Genomic DNA, 23,792 nt, shown 5'->3' with positions numbered 1-23,792 from the left:
GCATTGATCTGGTCTGCATGCCTTTTGCACCACTGTGAATACTGAACGCTTAGAGAGAAAGAACATCTTTAACAGAAACCGCAAGCAGGAGTGTCAGTCTCTGCTTGTATTGATATGGATGATGACAAAAGTTATGATGATGTCCCGCCAATATAATTGTAGATAGATAACAGTAAATGTTTTTGTGCGAGATCGGACAAGTTCCCACATGGTTTTGCATTGTTACACTAGCTGCCTCGCTCTGAGTGCTGGCAAAACAGAGATGAAATCCGAGAGTCAGTGAAAAAAACCATTTTATCCTGCCAAAACAAAATTTAATAGAAAACTGAGAAGACACCAAATCATACGTTTTGTAATCACAGTCCTTGAAATACTCGTTCTCCATGATTTTGGTGGAGCTTGGTAAATCACCATGTTCTCTTCCAGAGCTAATCAGAAAAATGTGACAGAATGATGGGAAATTAAATGGTTGATGCCCCACTGTTGATTGAAAAATGATTGCATGGCAAACATCACTAAAGATTTGCAATGTTAAAGCTGAAACATTTCTAAAAGTATGTCCTTGTATTTTAGTCTTTATATAAAAGTCAACAATGTGACAACAGATGTGATGCATACAATTAAAATGCTCAATTGAGGTTTCTAACATCCTAAAAAAATAAATACAGGAATAAGTCTTTCTAAATATATTAAAGTTGCAGTTAAATTGAAATTTGATTTGATTGCTAATTTGATTTTACCCTCCGAAACCTCCCGACACTAAGGTGATACTGGCAGAAAAAGATCTTGAAGAGAACAAAGACACATTTTTACAGATTGGAAGATTTCATTATAATCTAAAAAAGGCTTACTTTGGTGTGATTGCATATTGTAGTTGCACTCTAGTTAAGTCTGTCTGAGATATTTCAATTTAAGCTTATTTATTCAATTGGTGGTAAATTACAGTATCTTTTAATCAAATTGTATTTCAACATAACCGCAGATCTCAGACACAAAGTTCAAATAATATGCACATTATCTTCAGGTAACATCGTTATGATATTTCTACAAGGAAATGTGATTAGTTATCTGAAATGCAGTAGATGTACAGAAGTAACTGGACCGCCTGTTGATATTAATGAAATCCAGAACATCAGCCTGACCATGAATCATAGTCTTTTTGCAAGGTGCTATGGTGGTGTTGTTTGGTTTTAAGGGTGGAGTACTGAGGAGTGGAAAACTGCATCAAGCTGGGCTTTTGTATGGTGATTGTAAGCGGATCTTTTTTTTTATTTTGTCCACGTCTGTAACTGGGGATTTGAGTCTCTTGGTGATATTTGCATGGTGTCACAGCAGGAATTATCACTTGGGATATCAAAGCTACTGTGTACAACTAGTTATGCGGTATAAGCCACTATAATAGCAAGGAAGTAAGCTTATTCTGGCCTCTCCCCTCCTCTTCCTCCTCCTCCTTTTTCTTCTATCCAAAAAGGGGAGAGTGGAGACTGGCTTGTAACTTTATGGGCTCGACCCCTCCGGCAAACAGTCATTTCCTCGACTTGAGCTGGAACGCGCACACACGGTGGCCTGACTCGGTTCGCGGTGGCACACAGGGTCCGAGGAGCTGCGGCTGGATGTCAAGAGGACCTGTAGGGAAAGACCCCGATAATCTCTAAATGTGATGCAAATATTTTTTTAATCTCCAGGACAGTGACGCACAGAGGGAGAAAACACTCTTCAATCTACTTTTTGGAGTTTGGAATTAATATCTTATTTTTATCCAAAAGGTAGGGGGAGTTGGGTTATTTCATATGGGCTGTTTAGTCTTCTTATTTACTTTAGAGCAATTTATATCCTCTTCAAAGCGGATTTTACTTTAAAAAAAAAGAAAAAAAAAGAAAAGAAGCAGTATGTACAACCTGCTAGACCTACATTTGAAATTACAAAGTTTAATATTCGCTTTATATATATATATATATATATTTTTTAAACAATTTACTCTACTTTGTTTTTGGCAATTTTTATATTTTAAGTTAAACGTGTTAATTATGTAACCTACGATAACATATAATATTATTTCAGAATATCTTTTTATTGAATTCTCCTCGATTATTATACAAAAAACATCAGTATTATATGGCTGTTGAATGCAACCTGTTCCATTATTTGGTGCAATCTGATGCTGTTCGCTTTTCATTTAGCTCTGACACCAGACGTACACTAGATGGCGCAACAAATCTCCAAAGACCTCTTCAGCTTTAATCAGACACTGAAACAATAAGCAAACTTCTTTCTACTCAGTTTATCCCAAAAGTTATGCACCATTTTTCTGTCATCGGGCTCTGAATGTAACACATTGCATGTTGCGCGGGTCTTTTTATGTCCGTCCGTGCAGCATCAATTAGGGAGAATAATTATAGTGAAACGTGCCAATCAAGTCGACTCCTTCTGGTACACAGGCCTGCACTACCCTCAAATTCAGTTCTGTGTACACAGTGTTCAGATTTTGAGAGAACTGTTGCTTCAGAAACTTTATTTGGCAGGAAGAGTATTATGTTCTGTTTCTTTCTGTGTTTTATTTTGTCACAAAATATGATGCAGACAACTATAAAGCTCTTTTAGGAAATGTTTTTTTTTCTGCTTTGATGCTCAAAGTCTGTCTCGTACTGACGACTTCATGTCCAGCAAACCCATTATTAGCTATTTATATGAAATCGAGCCAACTGACTGAACTAAGACAGAGCAAACAGTGTTCATCTGACAGGAGAACGGTCAGACAGTTGAAATGATGGTCTAAATCTGTCTGTTTCCTGACTTTCCAGTCTGCCTGCCTATTAGCCAGTCTGTGGGTTGACCACACACCACCTGCTCGTCTGTCTCTTCTGGGATTCTCACCTCCCGTCTGTCCATCCACCTGCCTGACCCAATATTCACTGCAATTTTAAAATTTTTATTTCAACATGTCTGAGTTCAAACTCAAACTTCCCATGCAGCTCCTTAACGCTTATTAACAATCAGTTATAATCTGATGCCAGATCTGTTCATTCATTTCATTTCAATTCATTTCCCCCACTGTTACAATATTTAAAGTTTTTTGACAATGCTGATTGTTTCATCTTGGTTTTTCATGAAGCAGCCATTGTTTATAGTCTATCTATTCATAGCCCACTTATAAGTGGCCCAAACTTTGGAATAGTCTAAATGCTTTGAATGACGTTCATCTGCCCACATGCATGGATCTTCAGGTCAGTGGTCCCTCGGCTGGTGCCTGATTTATTGCTCAGCTCTTTGCTCTGCTTTGCTTTAGGCTTCATCTCTTCAGCATTGAGTAGCTCACCACCACATCCAAGCTTGGCGGCAATACAGAAGCTGCCAAACAGTTCCTTTTTTTAGGGATGGCAGTCACCAAATTACAGCCGCTGGGGCAGTTAACTCCACCCGAGTGCTTTTACCAGACCCGCCCAGCACTAACAGCCTGTGTGTCTGAGAAGTGCATGAATTTGGGACGTGTGTGTGTGTGTTCGTGTGTGTGTGTTTGTGTGTTAAAATGTGGAGAGGAGAATACATGGCACAATGAAATGATTGAGATCATTTTAGAGGTTGACTTCAAATTTTGAGACCAAAATGCCTTGTTGGTATACATACTGTGTGTGTTTCTGTATACAGTATGTGACAGTCTGTTTGGACCAGCATGACTTCACACATGCAAACCTTTGCGTGAGTTTTAAATTTTTGCTTCTGTGTCACAGTTTGTCACAGCTTGGATCCTGTTCAGAATAAGGTTATACTGTGGGAGGAAATATAACAACAACAAAATGATCCAATTGAGTGACCACATGCAAAATTATATTTATTATCTGTAACACTATACTACAGAAGAAGCCATGTCAAATATTTTGTGCACAGTCAGCACTGTGATCACTTCAAGCCATGTGAGTTTAATCGGCACAGAGTGTTGACGTGGCCGCTGCCAATACACCACTGTTGTAGTGCCAGCTGGCAATGGGGAAGCTCTCCGCCCCACCTTAACTCTGCACACTCGACTGGCAACGCTGCCTAAAAAGCAGAGCCGAACCACTCCGGAATAAAATGAGACCGAATTTTATGTCTTAATTTATATTGTCAGGTTTGGAGGATTTGGGCACTTTTTTAGTTGTTTGTGGCAACACAAAATAATAAATAAGGTGGGTTGTAAAAAAGGGGCTGTATGCACATAAAATCTGATGATTTTACACTCATACCAACTCAAACTTTCTCTCTCATATGAGTGGAAATAGGAAAAAGTGTATTAGTGATTACCCTTCTCTCGGCTGCGGTCATGGGAGAACAAACTTTGAGAGATGAATTTTCTTGGCAACACAGCGAGCATATAGGCTAGTTTAGATATATGTTTATTTAGGTTGACAAGGGCAAAGGCTTCCTTGTGGGAACTCTAGTCACATCAAAGTAATTGCTGTTAAATGTGAGGGTTGACAAGTACCCAGCACATGATGGATAGGCCATAAAGGAAATGTAAAGCTAATCTGAAACGCTGGGTGTGGGAAACTCAAACAACGAGCGCACTTGATGGGAGATTATTCAAGACGGTGCTTTACCCAACACCAGTGTGTTTTATTGTCAGTCAGCATCTATGCATCCACACATCTTAACATTTTAACTTTTTGTATCCGACAGTAAAACAGAGGAATTCATACACTTATAGAAGTGCCTGTCTTCTGCTGCCTGTTATGACAGCTTCAGCTACCTTTAGTGGTTCAGACAGGCACCCTGTTTGTGTGCGTGTGTGTGAGATTGACACACTGGGCATGAGTTGAAATAACTTTGAGTCGGGGAATTTCCTCCCCTCCTTTTTTTATTGGAGGAAAATAATCACTGCTGTCTAGGAGAGAGGAGCCTCCACCTCATTAAATGTTAAGATGATTCTGAAGAATAAGTAGCAACATTGTATGCCCAAAAGTATGTGGACACGCAAACATTTGAATGGGATTTACTCCCATTGAAGAGGATTTGTGAGGTTAGAGACTAAGGCCTGGCTTCAAATTGAAATTCTAATTCATGCCAAAGGTTTTAGAGGCTTGAATGCAATTTATGTCACTTTGAACTGAGAGGCCAAGCTTAAACCCTGAAAAAGACCAGAAAGTATAGATTTCCACTGAGTGGTTCATTTAATTTTAGCCATAGCAGAGATGCTACTGCTTGGACAGTCCTGCTTTGTTCCCGCTGTGATGCAGGCTTTGTTAGAAGCTTGCCCGAATCTTTAGCAGCCTTATCTCTCACATCCTTCGTTGGATGTGAGACATAATGCTGACACATCAACCAACTCTTTCTTTTCTGTCAGCCTGTCTCATAATTTTGACTTTTTTTTAAAGTTTTTTTGTTGTTCTTTTCTGTTCTCTCGTCCGCCCTGCACACACACAAACTGAACTGCACACTTGGAGACAAGCACAGTAAGTGAGACAGGAATAGCCGCCCATCCATCCATCCATTAAACCGCTCTTGGCCTGTGAAGAGAGCCAAGGCAACTACAATTAAGACTGAAGCCTTTGGTTTGTTTTTGTCTCAGCCCGGATGTTTGACGGTTCACAGCTTAACTGGAGGGAGAGGAGAGGAATTCTTATGTACAAACACCAGAGCCTGATAAAAGTGGTTATTACTGCCAGAAAGGCTGCTTGATTGTGGGATGTAGTTCAGTCTTATTGTCATGTTGTGTTTATGGTAGCCTTACACGTCAATCCTGGATGATAATAGACTCAACTTGTTTCTATTTCCCTTTTTTTTCTCCTTCATCATGCGCAACACCTCCTTCTGCAAATTTCTATTCTATCACATCTCTGAAAACGGCAGACAAATCATCGGTCTGACTGATGAAAAATGGCTCCACAAATTAGAGGTGTCACATTTTTAGATTCACAATGTACCTCCCAATGCAGCAAAAAGTACAAACTGCAGAAACTGTAGATGTATAAATAAGTCTGGTGGTATCTTCGGTGTATATTCCAGCCTCTTTTGTGTGTTATGTGTCATTGTGTGATGCTGACTATATATGCCCAAGCTGTGTCCTTTTGGCTGCATTCTTCTGGCCAAGCCAAGGCCAGTGGTGTTTTTTTCTTTTCTGTAAAATGGTATAATTTGGCAGCTATTTTTATTGCCTGGAGCAGCCTGCAGGGCCCAGTTATTCATGCTTCCAGGCCAGGTCCACATCATGCACAAGCTCTTTGTTTTACAGATTATTTTTTTTTGTGCCCCTGAATAATACTGTTATTTCTTTGAATAGAGCAAAACTGCTTTGCAGTTGCAGATGATTGCATCAGTAACTTTAAAGTGAAATAGTCAAAGACTGAAAATGGATAATTTTCTCATGTGCTGGATGTCTAAGCACTCAAAACTGAATTGTGTTCATAAGAGGTTAGAAATGTGGTCAGTAAGTGTTTAATTGATAATTCATGTGTTGTTTATTCATCACCCACACACTGTGATGTAGCACTCTGACCACATTCCGGTATTCCTTTGTGAAACGTTATTGTTGAGGCTCTACTTTTGTAGTTTAAAGGATGAGTATCAGTTTAGAGAAGACTTTTTTTTATGACGTGTGGAATGAGAAGCATTTCTCCAACTTTAAAAAGCCAATGAAACACCCTCAAGCTTTATTGTTTTTTGGCCATTCAAAGCCTTTTGAAGACTTGATGCTACTAGAAAATCAGATGAAATAGCTTAGCAAAGATCAAGCAAGTGTTTGAATGGTGTTCCATTTAGGACTGAGACCCATTAGCAACACATAAAAAGACAAAACTGGCACCTTAAGACATCTGGTGGGGGTAAAAAGCATGAACTTAAACTTTTTTTTTTTTTTTTTTTTTTAATTAAATCTCTCTGGACCTTCCTGCTTTTTATTGGTTGCATCATTCCGCCCTCTCCTCCACCCTTCCCCGCCTCTTGGTCCTTAAATTGTGGAAAGCCAAATTACGTATCCTCTCCTCTTGCTTCCAGTTTAAACATGATCATGTTGCACGAAGACCCTTGAACTTCTCTGCTCCATTTGCATGTTAACCAGTGCCACCAAGGATTATGGAGTTGGGGATCAGAGAAGGAATTACCACCCGCACAGTTAAGGATTGTATGGTTTTAGGTCACCACAGAGTCCACTGTTGGACTGGGCTTTACTTCATTGGATTAGCCTCAAGGGTCCCAATTTCCTGTTGTAGGGATCAATTGGCCTGGTAATCATTTGTTTTTCTAGGAATTACTTTTTAGGTTAAGTAGGAGGGGCAACCATGCCGTGTTAATGTTAGTCAGGTCAGTGCAGACAGGATAAAGTAAGTAAACAAACCCCGCACATACTCAGATGTATGGTGACCTCAATTAGCAGTGTGTGTGTGCACGTACAAGTATGACATCATGGAATCTGTGTTTCAAACACATGTGCCTGCACACACATATTTGCACTTGCACACAGAGTTTCCCCTGCAAATGAATGGTGGCTTTGTTGCAATGCTCATTTGCAGGAATAAAGTTTTCCCTCATCTAGTGATGTCCTCTACCCTATCTGATTGTTTAGTGAGAAGAGGCTTGCTCTCCTGGGAATGGTGGTCTACAGGAAGCAGACAGTGGAATTTTGGTGTGGTTCAAGTTACTTTTCTTCCCAGAGTTAATTCCTGGCAAGTGTGCCTGGGGGAATGAGTGCATTTCTCCTCACCAGCTTCCAACTCCAGCCAGCCTTTTAGGTGTGGTGTAAACAGTAGGGCTTTGTAATTAAGGGTAAGCAAACCGTTTCATAATATTTCAGACAGTTTACAACTGACCACCACTCTGAGCCTATTGCAATACCTCATGCCCATGGCCGCATTAATCCGTTGAAAAGCATGAGGTCAAAAAGTTTGCAGCAGTTTGCAGTCTGCAGTTTGTTTGGGTCCATGTTGATGAGCCCACCACCAGCTCCCCACTGTGCATTTACCCACATGTTCCCATTAAGCATAATGCACACTATATCTGCATGAAAATAATATTTGCCCCAAAACCAACCTGCCCCAGGTTCTTTCTGTCTCTCTTGTTTATTAATCCTTTTATATTACGGTATGTGCCATGCCTTTACAAAAACAGTTAAAATTACAAAGTTCTACATTTTGGAACAGGACCGCTCTACAAGTACAGACAGATTATTCAGTTTTGCCAATGTAATTTTAATTTCTTCTATTAACCCCTCTTTACAACATCCCAAATATTTAGTTTTGCATATTCCTGTCTCGGCTACCTTCTCAGTGTACAAAACACTTCTCAGCATAATGTCATGTAATGAAGCACAGCCTTTAAAATGACTATAAAGTTAATTCAATAGGTCTTTAACGCTGTTTCAATAAAATTTGACCATTATAAACATAATGCCTGTAGGCCATATTGCAGGGCTGCTGTATACCGCATTGGTTTTAGCTGGATAAAGCGCACACATTAACTTGCAATAAAAACTGATGCTGCTCTCCTTCTTCTGTTTTCTCAGGTGTTTGAGTTCAACATGTTGCCACACTGCTCTCTTCTGCTGTTGCTATGCGTAGCCCGGCTGCTCGCTTCCTCCTCCGCCTTGCCCTTCGAGCAGAGGGGCTTCTGGGATTTTGCCATGGACAGTATGGACAGCGGTGGGATGATGACAATGATGAGGGATGAGGAAGAAGGTTCAGCCACCGAGGAGATCCTCCCTCCTGACATACCCATGTGCCCCTTCGGCTGCCACTGCCGGCTCAGGGTCGTCCAATGTTCTGACCTCGGTTAGTGAGAAGTGTGTGAGGAGGAAACTGAACAGCAGTATGCATGTCTGTGATGCTTTGTCATCATTCCTCAGTGTGTCAGGAGGTTGAGAAAGGAAAACAAATGAGTTGAATGACTGAGCATGACCCAAGCCTCTCATAACTTTCATAACCCCAGAGAATAAAGTTCCCCTTTGGTGTATTATCTAGGGCAGGGCATTTCTCCGTCGGGATAATGCTGGTATATTTTGACAAGGAAAGGCATCTCTTTGAGGGATTTTGTGTTCCAGACTTTGTGTATAGATCATGGGTGGGAGAGGGAGAGAGATATGGTGTGGGAAGAAAAAGAGAAAAGACTGTCTAGAGAAGGAAGAAGAGGGTGAAAATATAAGAGACAGACATTTACAGAATGTTAAAAGGACAAGCAAAACCTGAGGGAAGGAGAGAACAAACAATGAGATAGTTTAAAGGGACAGGATTTTAAAAAACGATAAAATGTTTGAGATGTAAGCATGAGCTAAAAAGGGTTTTGTATCAAAATGATGTGAGCATGTTTTATCAGAAAAACTAGATTTGTTCAAATGTGACAAAGACCCATTATTAATGGTTGATTCAGAAATATTTCAACCCAGTTTCACATTAAAATGTGTAAGAGCTGCATTGGTCCAAAATGTATTTGTTTAGTTGTATTGGATCAAAAATTGCGAAATTACGGTCGGGAGACGAAGAATAAAGAATGAAAAAGTCTGCATAAGGAAGAGGCTTGGGGTTGTTGGATGGATCAAACAAGGGACCACGAGAGCGCTGTTTAAGTCCGTAAGAGAAGAAAACAGCAACTTGGATTTCTTCTAAGTCACTTAAGTAAAATTATGTAACATAATTAACTTACATAAAGTACATAATTTCATTTATTACATAACATTACACACGTAATATACTTATTTTAAAGGAGCAGTGTGTAGGATTTATAGCCATCTTGAGGCAAAGTTGCACATTGCAACCAACTCAATACCCGTTGCCTCAACCTCCCGTTCCAAGTGTGTAGGAAAATCTTAACGGTGGCCACGGAACTTGCAAAACAGTTCAAAGAGCCCTATTTAGAGCCAATATTTAGTCTGTCCTTTCTGGGCTATACTGTATGAACTTGGCGGTGCAACATGGAAGGTGATCTGCTGCCTACAGTGGGAACGTGTGAAGGGCTCATTCTAAGGTAACAAATTAGCAAAGATTCTTAGCTTCCAATAGATAGGCTACCCCTAAATCTTACACAATGAACCTTTAACTCAAACCCTAAACTTTTCTTAAAACTAACCAGGTGGTTTTGGTTCCTGAGCTGAACCAAACTTTGATTATGTCAACCTAATCAGGAGGCCAATAGAAAGAAATAGGACAATAAAAAATTTGCACTGTGGATCAACAGAGCCATTGCACATTTTGATGAGACTTTGTTAAATATTCTGCTCTTTTCTGACAGACCAACAAAACAACCTACTTCAAAGTTTTTATTATGCTTTTAAAGTCTGCCTGTGATTTAATTTTAGTTATGTTTCCATAAAAGCCTCAGCTATAATTTCCTGACTGTAGATATTATAAGTGCATGCTATTCTGCCTTGTCTATTCTTAAAGGAGTGGAAGAAACTGAATTCAGTCGTATTTATGGATATAAAGACTCTTCACATTATACTGGCAATATAACTCTAATAAGATGTCTGTGTTTAGACATAATGGTTTTGTCGAATCATCATTTTACTGTCCCCGACAGTGGGTAAATGTGGAAGCATATAATTTCCGACATGTCAAGTGCTTACTTAGAACAGATGTATTTTGGTGGTGGCGTCTGTCTCCTCAGTGTGCATCCTGACACGGTGTCGAGAATTTGTGTTGAGGGGCACTGGGGTTTTAGAGGGCGACAGTTTTCTCAGTTTGTGGTAAAGGCTCTGAGATTTGTGGCACAAATGGGTGAAGAGTTGTGGTTTGTGGTTTAAAGGGTTTAAGGATTCACTTCGTCAGGGTCTTGGTGAAAGTTTTTCTTTTTTCAGGTTTGTTTATACTATATGTTAGATTTAAAGCAGGCATACAGATTTGAAGGTTTCCAGCTTGCAGGAGGCACGCTGAAAGCTGCAGGTGTTGACTTGAAGATAAATATTTCCTACCACATGAATCAGCCTGGTAACATCCGACACCCTCAGAGTCTCACAGCAGCTGTAATAACTTTATTAAGTTTGAGAAAAGTAAATCATGGAGACAGAGTATGGTTTGTAAATCAAACATTATTCCCAGGATGGAAACTTGATCTTTCTATATGCAAAGTCCTGCTGCATTTTCCTGGATGAGGCCACTGCACATGATCTCCCAGCACTGTGTGGACGTGGTTTGAACAGAATGTCAGAGGGAGCTGCTGAGGGTTTAATCCTGTGTGGTGTCATGGAGGGTGTGGCGCAGCACAACCAAAAGCCATATATCTAAACTTAACTCTGGATGGACAGCACTGGGTAGAGTCCTGCGAGTCAGATGTGGTTGGTGGCAGACTGGATCCCAGTGGGACAGCTGGCAGCTCTCGCATCAGTGGACCTAGTTGCATCATGGTCTTGGTCCAGATGAGGTTGGCCCTGGTCAGGATTGGCTTACCGTGCCCTGTCTGCTTTCACCGACCACATCTGACACAACCGTCCACGTGGCTCTGTGATGTGGTCTTGTTAATGATCACTGGTTGCTGTGTCTGTGTGTGTGCTGAGTCATTTTTCCAGAGATCCTTCAATGGAATAACGCAGGTGTATTTCTTCATGCCACTTTACTTCAACTATTTGCAATCACCTCTTAACCAGTATGGATTTATTGCTTGGTAAACAATATTCTTAGGCAATCTAAACTGTCATAGCTTTTGTTTTTTTGCACACCACTGATGTTGTTCTTTCACAAAGAAGCCAAAATTAAGAAACTTACTCCTGATTCAATGCAGCCTCACCACTCACACATTAACACACATAGCTTGTATTTCTCTGTATGTATCAGGGTTTTGCTCATCACCTTTTTATTTTATGTGTGACTTTGCTGATGTTATGAGTCACATCCTTTGCGACTTCTGTCAAATAGAAACCAGATGGAAAACATCTGGTATCTCCATCTGGTGCGAGGAGAATTTGCGTTTCTCTCTTTCTGTCAGTGACAAACCAATAATGCCAGTTATGTGCAGCACTGACGTCTGTGTGTGACCTCCATGGTTGTGACTATGTCCACCTTTCATTAAAATAATAGACGAGGAGCACCAAAGTACTCATTTGAGATTGTGTGGGAGTGTGATGGGTTTAATTTTTGGGCCTGATGGAGGTTTAAAGCATGCAGTGACTATTTATTTTCCAAAGTCTATGTCTGACTGAAGAGCTCATCCATTGAAAACAAACTGGTTTTTAGGGTGTTGGTTCACAGTCATCCATGGAAGCATTTAATGGAGGGTGATTCCCTTCTGTGTTTTTATTCATCTTGTCTTTAGGTTTGATCGAGGTGCCAAAGAATATTCCACCGGACACCAAATTCCTGGACCTGCAGAACAACCGTATCACTGAGCTTAAAGAGAATGACTTCAAAGGCCTCTCTAACTTATACGTAAGAGACACACACAGTCTGGTTACATTCATAATGTCCCATTCAGCATCAGCTTAGCAATTATCAAGGATGTGCAACTGACTTATCTCAGCTTGTACTGGCTTCAGAATTGTGAAATATCATTATGACCTCCGTTTCCTCTGGGATTTAGAGCTTCATTTCCTTACTTTTCTCTCTCTCTGCAGCCCTTTCACTCTCAGAGCATTAATTGTATTAAAGTTTGAGCCTGAAGCCAAATGGGAGTATTCAAGCTCTCTTAGCGGTAAGGCTTTGCTCACTCCTGACCCACATTCAAGAGCGCTGACCAAGAGCAATATTAAGTCTGGCAGCTTAGAAAACTCCTGACATGACATTATACAGTAACATTCTATTAAGGTCCGTTTACCTGAATCCAGCCAGTGCAGGTAGAGAGTCTGTTGGGTGATTGACTGCTTTGATATGTTGCTGGAACACATTCAGTAGAGGCAGAAAACACAGAAACTCTTTGCTCTTGTACTGTGATTCTGGCTCCCTATTATTTAGTTTTTTTTTGACTGTCTGAGTGCTACTGATGTTTTTACACAGACCAAATGAAGTGGGTGTTGACTTTGTGCTCTTTCTGGCTGCTATCCAGGGTCTGTCTCTGAGGAATAACCTTATTTCCAAAGTCCACCCCAGGGCATTTGTCCCTTTGAAGCACATGCAGAAGCTCTACTTCTCCAGGAATCTGCTGACCACTGTCCCCCAAAACTTGCCTGCCTCTCTGGTTGAGATGAGAATCCATGAGAACCGCATCAGGAAGGTGGAAGCTGGAGCCTTCGCCGGTCTGAGCAACATGAACTGCATAGGTCAGAAATGTTGATGACTTCATCAAATTTAGGCTTTATTCACTGCTGCCTTTGTCACTGGCATTGGCTTTTGATGATTAAAGGGATTGCATTTTATTTCATGCCACAAATACTCCCTTTATCTTGCAGAAATGGGCGCAAACCCCATCCACAACAGCGGTTTTGAACCTGGAGCATTTAAGGGACTGAAACTGAATTATCTGCGTATATCAGAGTCCAAACTAACTGGAGTACCAAAAGGTAACATCTCATTTATGTGGCTAAAATGCTAAGAAATACACTATGGAGACCTCCCACTGTGTTAGGCTTATTAAAGGAATAGTCCAGCATTTTGGAAAATATGGTTATTGGAGAAAGCTCTATTGTATATGTCAGCGAAATTGTATTGTTCAGGTGTGACGGACCCCAAAGTGAGGGCTTACAGATGTGATGTCTGCCTTTCAGATCTCCCAGAGAGTCTGCACGAGCTTCATCTGGATCACAATCAGATCCAGGCAGTGGAACTGGAGGACCTGAGACGCTACAAAAACCTCTTCAGGTGCCCTTCACGCTTCAACACCTACTCATTTCTAACCATAACTGAGTTATTTCTCCGTGATGGCATTGCTTGTATATCTTTAAAGACTAACATTTACAGTCAGCAGTGCCCCTTAGGGGTAATAATACAAACTACATTGACATGCCACTTCAAATTAACAGAAGAACAGAGCTACTTTTATACTTGTGTGTGCTTTCCCACTCCAATCAAAATACTGGTCCCTGAGTTCTAATGCGTGATGGCTGAAAACCTCTCAACCAGTACCTCTTGACTACTTTTTTGACTATTTTGACTACTAGGAAAAGCACAAATGTTACCAATACCATAAACATCGGCTCTGTTTCCTTCAGCTGACAAATAATTTTATTTACACGTGCTTAACTGTCACGTAAAAATGCCTACTACTCTCTTCTAATGTCCTCTCCATCACACATAGTTTTCTTTCACCTCCTTTCTACACACTTCTCTCTGACGGGATCATTTATGCTAACAGGAGCATCGCTAGACTGCCAAAGCCTTAATTCTCACCTGGCTCAATATCACTTTCTTGCATTATAATAATCAGGGAAATTACTCTGGCTCACACTAGTTAAACACTTTAGCTAAATGTACCATGAACTGCCCTGTTTGTGGATATTTAACGTTTTTCTCCTTGTCTCACTTTTTCCAGGTTGGGCCTCGGCTTTAACCACATCCGTAACTTAGAGAATGGCAGTCTGTCCTACCTGCCCAGACTGAGAGAGCTGCATCTGGAAAACAACCGCCTCACTCGTGTCCCCAAAGGCCTTCCAGACATGAAATACCTACAGGTGACTCTGATGTGCACAAACAATTTTTGTTTTCCATCTGATATACGATGCCTTACTGACTTTGCCACTCCTGCTTTTTAGGTTGTGTACCTCCACTCCAACAACATTGCCCAGGTGGGTGTGGATGACTTCTGTCCTCGAGGGTTTGGGATGAAGAGGACATTCTATAATGGCATCAGCCTGTTTGCTAACCCTGTCAACTACTGGGAGGTGCAGCCGGCGACGTTCCGCTGCGTCAGCGACCGGCTCGCCATTCAGTTTGGCAACTACAAAAAGTAAAAGCAGGGAGATGCTGAGAGATGGAGAGAGTGAGGGGGACATGATAGAGGAGAGGGGGAGGGGCAGATAATTTAAATAATGAAAAAAACTTGAGAGATGGAGTGAAGGGAGTTCCTATTGGAAGTTATTCATTTTATTATGTCTTTATTAGAGAGTATGATCTATTGGAAAATATGGGCAATAAACTGGCGAAACAGAAAGAAAAGTGAAAAATACAATCCCATAACTTGAAAGGAGTGGAAAGCAAAAATGCTTGCAGTACTACGTCTGAGTTTTTGCATGTTTGAACTTAAGGTTTTGAATGAGATATAAAAGAGGAGAATGTCTGAGAAAAATATTTTTCTCTAAAACTACAGCGGTGAAAAATGAGTACTAAAACTTGTGAAGCATTTCATTCCATTTTTTCACAATAGTTTTTATTGTGATGGAGGTCATTCTTCCTCTGTCAAAATTTTGCTTTAGTTTAAGAGTAAAAAGTAGAAATGCAGTACACTATAGATCTTTAAATATATATATATGTAAAAGGTGCTCTACATGATTTTCTGTGTGTTGACTTGGTAAATACGTTACATTGTCCCTGTTTCACTGGTCAAAAGCAATTTGGCTCTTAAGTCTGTGATTAAAAGATACTGTTAATAAATAAGTAGTCACAGGCTTTTGTCACCATCTACAGACACAAAAAACTGCCCCAATTTTTTTTTTTTTTTTTTTTTTTTTAGCATGGATTGATTAAAAGGACAAAAGTTGTCCTTTAAATTTACCTTATTAGAGCTGAATATATTTCCTTATTGATCTTATTCAACCAGCCTTCCAGCGTAAGGAGTCTATGTGCTTTTACTAAATATCATGCTGTCTGAGTGATACCTTAATACAGTATTCCTTGATGGGACACTGAGGTAGTGCCCCAGATAGAGAAAAACATACATCCGCTTTGCTTTGAGACAATGAAGGCAGTGTGTTCACATAGTGCTACAAACACGAGTAGTGTCGATGCATTGTTTTGCACAGCTTTTCTGTTCTGCTTTATCTGCTTTCAGGGTCACTGGGGGGGTTAGCCAGTTTACATTAGTAGACCTACGTGGAACTACTTTAGCCATAAGTATTATGTCCTGTTTCTGTTCTGTAATCTCACAATCTACTGCTGCATGTGAATAAAGACATTTCTAGCCTGCTGCATTAAGCGAGAGAACAACTGATGACCTTGGGTTGGATGCTGTGTGAGAAATAAAGAAGAAATACCAAAAATGGAAAATATTTGATGAATGAATCCTAAACTATAAAGATTTCTTTTTGTAGAAAAAAAGATAAAGTAATGATATTTTGAAAAAAAATACATATCATTTAATGCATGTAATCCCATTACATGCATTAAATAACAAATAACAAATGATTATAAGTAAGCTAAGTCTTTGGCATTCAGTCAAAATTATGACAGAAAAACAGACAGAAATGTTCGCAATTTTAAGATGTCCTAAATTCTAACAAGGGACCTGAAATCGAGCATTTTTTGTCATAAATTTGAATTCAAATTTAATTCTAATATGGGCATCTCATCTGATATAGAAGGGAAATAAATGCAGAATGTTCATTTTATTAATCAGGTGATGTAGCTCAACTAAAGGGATAGACAGCCTTTGTTTCACTGATAAAAAAAGAGTGAGCATGTAAAAATCAGTTTCTTTTTGAGAAAGTTTTGGTTTGAATTGGTGCTCAGGTTTCTTGAGTCCGAACTGTTTTAGTCACAACACATCACTTGTTGTAACATTCCGACTGTGAGATCCATCTGTTGTGGAGTTCAGCCCCACAATTTAATGCTCATTCCCAGAGTTTTTCTGTGTGGTCCCATTTTAAGCACCAATCAACACACAGAGAAATGAAGAAGAGAGGGAGGCACAAAGTTAAAGGAATTTGCAAAGAGAGAACTTTTCAAAAAGCCCATCTGACTTTGTTCAAACCAGGTCTGAAACATTGTTGATGATGATGAAAAAGTGTGACATTCATAGGCTACTAAAATATTGAAGTGAGAATAATTCAGATCATATATTTATTATTATAATTCTGACTGACATTTTGATGCAGCAGTTGTTCTATGGAATGAACTTGATAATGCAGTTGTTTGAGGTGTTTATTAATATCGGGTTAAATTGTCCATAAGCCTGTATCTCTTGAACAAAAACACATTTTCCTTTGTTCTTGATTTAATTTGCATCTACATCTACTCACCATTATTTTTAAAGGTCAAATATTTACACATTCATCAATCATCAGTCAGTCTCCTCTCATTTTCAAATGTACCGCTCTGTGCGTCACCGTGGTGCGCCTCAGCCCATCTGACTCCGTGCTACAGTCGCGTTTCGACGAGGCAACGCGCACTTGCCTGTGTTGACACCAGACGGATATGCGGCGATGCTCTTGCGTGTGAAAGCGTCTGCAGCGGTCTGTAAGCAGCAACGGAGAGATTTGGCCTCCGACAAGAGATTAGGAAGAGGAGGAGGAAGAGAAGCGAGCAGCATCAGTAAAAAAAAAAAAAAAAGCCCAGTATCTTTTGGTCCATCGCGTCCGCTCGGTGGCAGCGGCCCGTCGATTATCAGAGGAAGCCGGGGGCTGGATTTGACATGTCGCAGGGATGTGCTGGTGAGTCGGCTGGTGCAGCAGAGCTCGTATGGAGCCTAGAATAAAAAAAAATACATGGCTTTAGAAACAGTCTTTGTGAGCGACGGGAGAAATCATGTAGCCAGCCAACCCGTCGTGTAAATGCCACTGACATATTTTGGCTTTAGACATGTAAATATCGCCTGCAAAGGCCTAACGATGGATGCTGATAGGCTAATCACCTGGATGGAGGGCTATCTGTGCTGATAACCATGGCGCTGTTTCTTCTTCATCTGTTATTTGAATAGGTAGGTCTCATTTTCTGCCTCAGGAAATTCATCATCATGACATCCTGTGATGAAGCAGGTCGCACAAGTCTTACTGTGGCATGTAATTGTTTGTACAAACAGTAAACTGTGGTAAACTGTGATGTTAGATTAATTTGATCCGCAAGTATCAGCGTCGCTTCCATGCACGCCTTGTGGAAATGTCACAGCTGAAAATAAGCCATTCTAAATATAGTAATTTGTAGCTGCTTGTCATTCCCGGGCTTATTTTAGCATACAGTAGACTACACAGTGAGACAAGTCTGCTGCTGCTGCATTGTTCTTCTGATCTTTTCTTCTTACAGAGAGCTTAATGATGAAAGGAGGAAGAGAGGAAGAAAAGTGGAATGAGTCCTTCCTGGTCCTTGATTGGTTTTAATTAGACCCTTACAAAAAAAAAAACAGGTACCCTAAGTGTACACAGATGAAATGCAATAATACCAACAATAAGTAATGTTTTGAAATCAACAAACAGTCATTTTTGTCTTTCCTCTCAGTGTCGTCTGTGGTCAGGAGGTGATGGCAGCCCCAACTGAGCTTCACCACTACTACCACCCATTCCTACAGATGGATGTCCGCCTCCTCCACATCTGAGCCTGCTCTCAGCGCTGCCTCCTTCCCCTCCTCTCCTTCTGCCTTTCCTTGCTCATTTCACACCTCTCTCTTCTCCCTCCTCATCCGGCTGCCACTTCCTTTCCGCCCCTCATTTCTCCTCCATCTCCACCTTGAACTTCACTGTGTCTCCACAATCTCCTACTTCATTATGGCGTGCTGTGGGCGCTCTCTGGACTCCCCTTGCACACTCGCCTTGCTGGTAGGCTTCCAGTTTGCCTTTGTCCTCTATTTCTCTCTCGGGGGGTTCAAAGGCCTGGTGTCTGTCCTGGTGCACACCACAGAGCCTGAGTTTGATTACTCTCGACCTCACGACGTCTACACAAACCTCAGTCATCTGGGAGTACCACCTTCCCCGCCTCGCAACTCTGGCACCGGACTCCCTGCCACAGGACCACCACTGAAAGATTGCCAGATCCCTTCCCCACTGCTGGGTGAGAGAGAGGGTGTTAAATATATGCTATGTAGTGCATGATTATACAGTAAATGGCACAGAGCAAGTGTGTCACTCAGTTTCCTTTCCTTTTTCCAGTTGGACCTGTGTCTGTCCATCTTTCCTCCCCTCTGTCTCTGGACGAGATCAGACAGAGGAACCCGTTAGTGTTACCAGGCGGACGTTATCGGCCTCCAGACTGTGAACCCCGCCACCACACGGCAATAGTGGTACCGTACCGGAGCCGACAGACCCACCTCCGTGCCCTGCTCTACCACCTCCACCCCTTCCTGCAGAGACAGCAGATCCACTACAGCATCTACATCGTACAGCAGGTCAGGTTATTTATTACTGTTTGTGTGTGTGTGTGTGTGTGTGTGTGTGTGTGTGTGTGTGTGTGCGTGCAGGCTGTCACACACGCTGTGTGTCTGGCTTAGAAAAAACACACCATTTAGCAGGGGTAATGTTGCTATATTTCTTGTGTTAGAGTGGTGCAATGATGATGTAACACTGGTATATAGCTGGTGACTTACATGTGTAAATATATTCGCCTTCATGTACTCTAGTTGATTAGGCCTCCAGTCAGGTCTAATCCCAAACTCTGATTACGCTAAACTCTTTGTACCGAAAAGAACAAGAAGTAGGCTTTTTCACTATAACAAAGACTAAGTTAGTCAAGCACCATTTGTACAGGCTAAAGTTTTTAGAAGAGGCCCAAGCAAGCAAATGGTAAATTAACTTTCTATACGTTAAATATGTTTTTCTAAATACGTTACAATGTAAATGTATCAATCTCCCTATGCGTCAGTGGGGGAACGGTACTTTTAACCGAGCCAAGCTGCTGAACGTTGGGGTGCGGGAGGCCCTCAGAGATGAAGACTGGAGCTGCATCTTCCTGCATGATGTTGACTTGCTGCCTGAGAACGACCACAACACCTACACCTGCCACAAGCAGTTTCCCACACATCTGTCTGTGGCCATGGACAAGTTCAGATACAGGTAGGAGCACAGCGTGGATGACTGTGTGCGTGGACGTCTGTAAGAATGTGTGCCCTTAGACATTAGTTTCAAGATTGTCCATGATTTGACCCTACCAGGCTGCCGTACCCACAGTATTTTGGTGGCGTGTCTGCGGTGACCCCAGACCAGTACATGAAGATGAATGGCTTTCCAAACCAGTACTGGGGCTGGGGTGGAGAGGATGATGACATCGCCGCCAGGTAAAGTGGGTGAATGGGGCGGCGGTCCACACCCTGCATTATGACAGAAGGAACAGTAAACTGTGCATGTTGACATGTGAGATGTGCATGGGTGTTTCAGCATCAGAACTTCATGCACTCTCTCTACTTGTATTTCTTCACTTTCTTTGGCTCCACTCATTCACTCTTTGTTCTCATGATTACAGTTTCTGTACCACATGATTTGTTTGACTTTAATTTTATGTGTCCTAGCATCATCTTTCATATTCATGTCTCCTCCCACTGCTGTGGCTTTGCTTTATGTCCTTTGGAGTGGGCTCAGTGGGTATGTTTGCATGGACTAGCTTGAAGATTTGGACTGTGCGCTTCACCAGTTTTCAGGCAGTTTTTAAACTCTTTTCATTTCTATGCTACGGTCCCCTCTCTCCACTCTCTGGCTCCTCTAGCATCTGTTATGACAGGCACTGAATGCAGCAAGAAAATTAAAATGAAAAAGCTTGCACTAATTATTAGAAAAACAACTATATTTCTACCCTACTTTATGTAACACTGCCTTTTGTGCATGATGTTTGCAAAATAAAGTCTATCATATACAGGACATTCACAACATTAGTTACACCATGTTTTGATTGACTTAGATAACTGGAGTGATGCACGAGATGAAAAAAGGGAACCACAGTGTTTTCCACCTCCTATAGGCCATAAAAGTATGTTTTTCACTCACTATTCTGTTAGTTTTCTTTATTTTTCTGTTTTTAAATGTAGCCCCGAGAGGCTAGAAACACCTAGAGATGTGAGTCGTGTTATTGGTGTGAGTAATAGAAAAAAATAGCATGAATAGTTAAAAAACACCGGGTTTGTGACCTTGAAATTAGTTTTCTCAGTTTTATGCATAAGAATATATGAATGAGAGTCTGCTGTTTCTTTTGACTCCTGTTGTGTGCTGCCTACCCAGAGTGCGTCTGTCTGGCATGAAGATTGTGCGCCCTCCAGTGGCCATTGGTCACTACAAGATGATCAAGCACAAAGGAGACAGAGGCAATGAGCAAAATCCACACAGGTACGAATGGAAAAACCCACAAACACACCAAAAATATGTAATGGCATTTATTTCCTTCCTGATCCTCCGCTGAATTGGCCCCTTTTTAGGAGGATGTTTTTGAACCATGAAATGACAAATTACATTTCACATTGTCAAACAAACACCTCTACCTGTACCTCTCTCCTGGCTTCATTCTGATTGTTGGCGACAGGCACCAGAATGATATTGTATTTTCTCTTTTATCCCAGCCTGTCTGTCTCATCTCCAACCATTCACATGTTGAGTTTTTACAGTAATGGTACATGAAACACTTTTGTGCAGGGTTGGCATTTTCCTCTACTCCTTCCGTGGTGCCAAAAAATTGCTCCTGCCTCAGGCAGCAGGTCATATTTTTCAGATTTATTATATCTCACATAATTAAGAGCAATCTTGTTTTTTAATGTCGACAGCACTTTATTAACTATAAAGGAGAGGTCTCTTTCATGTGGTACTCTTAAAGGAAGCATTTGACATTTTGTAAAATATGCTTATGGCTTTCTTGCAAAGTGCTGCATGTAAAGATGGATGCCACCCTCAAGTGGCAAAACCTGTTATTGGCAAAAAAAATATCGGAATAACAAATTACCAAAATGTCAACCTATTCCTTTAAAGTTTAAATCTGAAGCACACTCACACACAAACTGTGATATGATGGTTGTCATTCCAGATTTGACCTCCTGAAAAGGACCAGACTCAACTGGCGATCTGACGGTCTTAACTCTTTGACTTATGAGCTGCTTTCCAAAGAGCTGGAGCCACTCTACACCAACCTGACCGTCAACATTGGAGAAGACCCCCATCTGCCCCAGGGCAAAGCCCCCATTCCTGCGAAAGCAACAACCCCTGTCCATCAACGTAGCACCAGCAAGAACGAAGGCACAGACAAACAGGAAAAAAGGCGAGACGGGGCCGTGGCAGCTCATATGACAGTGGCCAAGTCGGTCGGTGGAAAGACACAACATGCCCAGTCAAAGACAACGAATCAAACCACACAGGAGAAAACGGGAGTGATGAAATAAGGTGATGTACAATAAAAGGTCTGCATCACATCTGTAGCATAAAGTGGCTTCCCCCTTTATTTTTATCTGGAAGACAAAGTGGAGGAAAGCAGCGTAGATCCGCTCTGTTGTGGGACTTGAAGTACAGCAGCTTTTTGTGCTCAGTGTAGGTTAGGGATAGTTATGCAATGGATCAAATGAAGAAGCCAGTTTTGTCTACAGGGGTGCGTTCAGAAACACCACTGAGTCACTTCTTCTGGGTTCATCATCCTCGGAATGTGACTCTGGCTCGAGTGACTGACACCAGCCCGTGGTCATGCTCATAACTACACCAGAAGAAGAATGGTGAACCACTCGGTCGTACTCAAACAGTGGTGCACAACTAACTCAATGAACACGGGACGACAAATAGATCAACCTCTGCGCATAGACGTCACAAGGTGTAAGCAACCCACTGTTGCAAGCAGACCTGCACCTTCATTGAGTCTGCTCCCTAAAAAAACTGCTGCTGTCCGTCCACCCCACTCCACGGTGGGTTTGTGTTTCTGTGCCTTCTCTCTTTTATGCGCATTTTATAGACTGGTATAGTTGCTTTTAGACGCTGACCTGGGGTTAGTTTTACCTCTCCTGCCACGCGGGCAACATGAGAACGCAGGGAGCATAAAGCTGATCCTGGATCAGAACAAATTATTTCTTCCGGGACTGCCGTTTTATATTTGTGTGCATTGATCAAGCGCTGACCAACTCCATCGTTATTGGACAATTCTAGAGTTTATATTTATATGGAGAGACTTCTTTATTTGTTTACTGTTTTGTTTTTCTTGTCCTTCCTTACGGTCTGGTGCCTCACTCTCTCTGACATTTAGTTAATAGACAATCAAACTATATGGGATGATAACTCTGTATCCAACCACATAACAAAATGAGGAAATATTATCATGGCTGTGTTCACGCCTGTCAGATAAACATAGATTTGGCATGATAGTTGTTGTCTAGTTCGACTATACATGGATAGATCTGTGCTTCTGATATTATCTGTGATTTTATTATTTTTCTTTTAGATTAGTCAGGTATGGAAAAAAAGCAAACTTGCAGACAATATTGTAGGCACGTGATGACACACTTGCCGGTTTCAGATTGTGTTTTCATTTCTAAAGAGGTCGTGGTTACGATAAAGCACTGTGCATAGATTTAGGTCAGCTTTTACCTGGAGGGCAGACACTGTATTGTATGTTGTGACGGACCTCAGTGCATCTTAAAGCTATAAATGAGTGTTTGCCTCTCCTTGTCCCTCTTCATCCTGAAGCTCTTTTGTCTTGAAAGGAAGAAGACAAGGCAGAGGGGAAACGTGTGTTCGACTGAAACGTAATGCTTTAAGTAAAATTTTGACGGCTGACAAATCAGAGCATGCAAGAAGGTCATTTTTGTCGATCACCTAAAAGCAATTTAATTTCTCTGACATTCATTTTTTTTTTAATGTCAGCCATATGGAATGTAATGTAGTTCACGGAGGGAGAGTTTATCAGGTGAGCTTAGCAGAGTGGAGGGGGTCTTGAATCTGACTACTCGTAGGTGATAGGATGTCTTGCTGCTATTTGACTAAGGAAACTGTTCAACTAAATATAGCTTAAAGTGACATACTGTAACACCAAGTTTTATGGTGTGGAATTGTTTTATCACACTAACAGGTAATGTATCACTTTTGAATGTATTTAATTTATTGATTTATTTATTTAGAGCTAAGTGTTCAGACATTTAAAGTGATCTTGCATTGCAAATGT

At 41.1% G+C, this 23,792-nt stretch overlaps 2 protein-coding genes across 4 annotated transcripts; both read left to right on the top strand.

The window, feature by feature from the left end:
• Window positions 1-1,509: 1,509 nt before the first annotated feature.
• Window positions 1,510-15,944, top strand: bgnb (biglycan b). 2 transcript variants are annotated; one of them, XM_069725750.1, is made up of 8 exons: window positions 1,510-1,628; window positions 8,471-8,735; window positions 12,205-12,317; window positions 12,931-13,144; window positions 13,274-13,384; window positions 13,589-13,682; window positions 14,353-14,491; window positions 14,573-15,944. In XM_069725750.1, the coding sequence occupies exons 1-8, from the start codon at window positions 1,614-1,616 to the stop codon at window positions 14,768-14,770; spliced, it is 1,149 nt and encodes a 382-aa protein (XP_069581851.1). In that variant the 5' UTR covers window positions 1,510-1,613; the 3' UTR covers window positions 14,771-15,944. The 2 variants fall into 2 exon arrangements, with proteins under 2 accessions (XP_069581851.1, XP_069581860.1); XM_069725759.1 differs by having other exon boundaries at window positions 1,519-1,766.
• Window positions 15,945-17,114: 1,170 nt separating this feature from the next.
• Window positions 17,115-23,162, top strand: b4galt3 (UDP-Gal:betaGlcNAc beta 1,4- galactosyltransferase, polypeptide 3). Of its 2 annotated transcripts, none has more exons than XM_069688120.1 (8): window positions 17,115-17,404; window positions 17,994-18,093; window positions 18,186-18,734; window positions 18,833-19,068; window positions 19,542-19,732; window positions 19,831-19,953; window positions 20,888-20,992; window positions 21,681-23,162. In XM_069688120.1, exons 3-8 carry the CDS (start codon window positions 18,260-18,262, stop codon window positions 22,030-22,032), a joined length of 1,482 nt encoding a protein of 493 aa, XP_069544221.1. In that variant the 5' UTR covers window positions 17,115-17,404; window positions 17,994-18,093; window positions 18,186-18,259; the 3' UTR covers window positions 22,033-23,162. The 2 variants fall into 2 exon arrangements, with proteins under 2 accessions (XP_069544221.1, XP_069544213.1); XM_069688112.1 differs by lacking the exon at window positions 17,115-17,404 and adding an exon at window positions 17,432-17,670.
• Window positions 23,163-23,792: the final 630 nt, after the last annotated feature.

This window comes from Brachyistius frenatus, unplaced genomic scaffold (assembly GCF_029030835.1).
Source record: "Brachyistius frenatus isolate BFR_SWC_R1_liver_20210118 unplaced genomic scaffold, ASM2903083v1 Contig_6, whole genome shotgun sequence".
Classification (NCBI taxonomy): Eukaryota; Metazoa; Chordata; class Actinopteri; family Embiotocidae; genus Brachyistius; species Brachyistius frenatus.
Note: the sequence above shows the minus strand (reverse complement) of the source record. Positions and strands in the feature narration are given on the sequence as shown.

Excerpts from the sequence above, each read along its gene's own strand:
- bgnb (XM_069725750.1), top strand. Across the intron at positions 13,385-13,588 it reads ACTAACTGGAGTACCAAAAG|ATCTCCCAGAGAGTCTGCAC; the intron begins GTAACATCTCAT and ends TCTGCCTTTCAG. Across the intron at positions 13,683-14,352 it reads CGCTACAAAAACCTCTTCAG|GTTGGGCCTCGGCTTTAACC; the intron begins GTGCCCTTCACG and ends CACTTTTTCCAG.
- b4galt3 (XM_069688120.1), top strand. The coding sequence starts at position 18,260 with ATGTCCGCCTCCTCCACATCTGAGCCTGCTCTCAGCGCTGCCTCCTTC. Across the intron at positions 19,069-19,541 it reads GCATCTACATCGTACAGCAG|TGGGGGAACGGTACTTTTAA; the intron begins GTCAGGTTATTT and ends CCTATGCGTCAG. Across the intron at positions 19,954-20,887 it reads GATGATGACATCGCCGCCAG|AGTGCGTCTGTCTGGCATGA; the intron begins GTAAAGTGGGTG and ends CTGCCTACCCAG.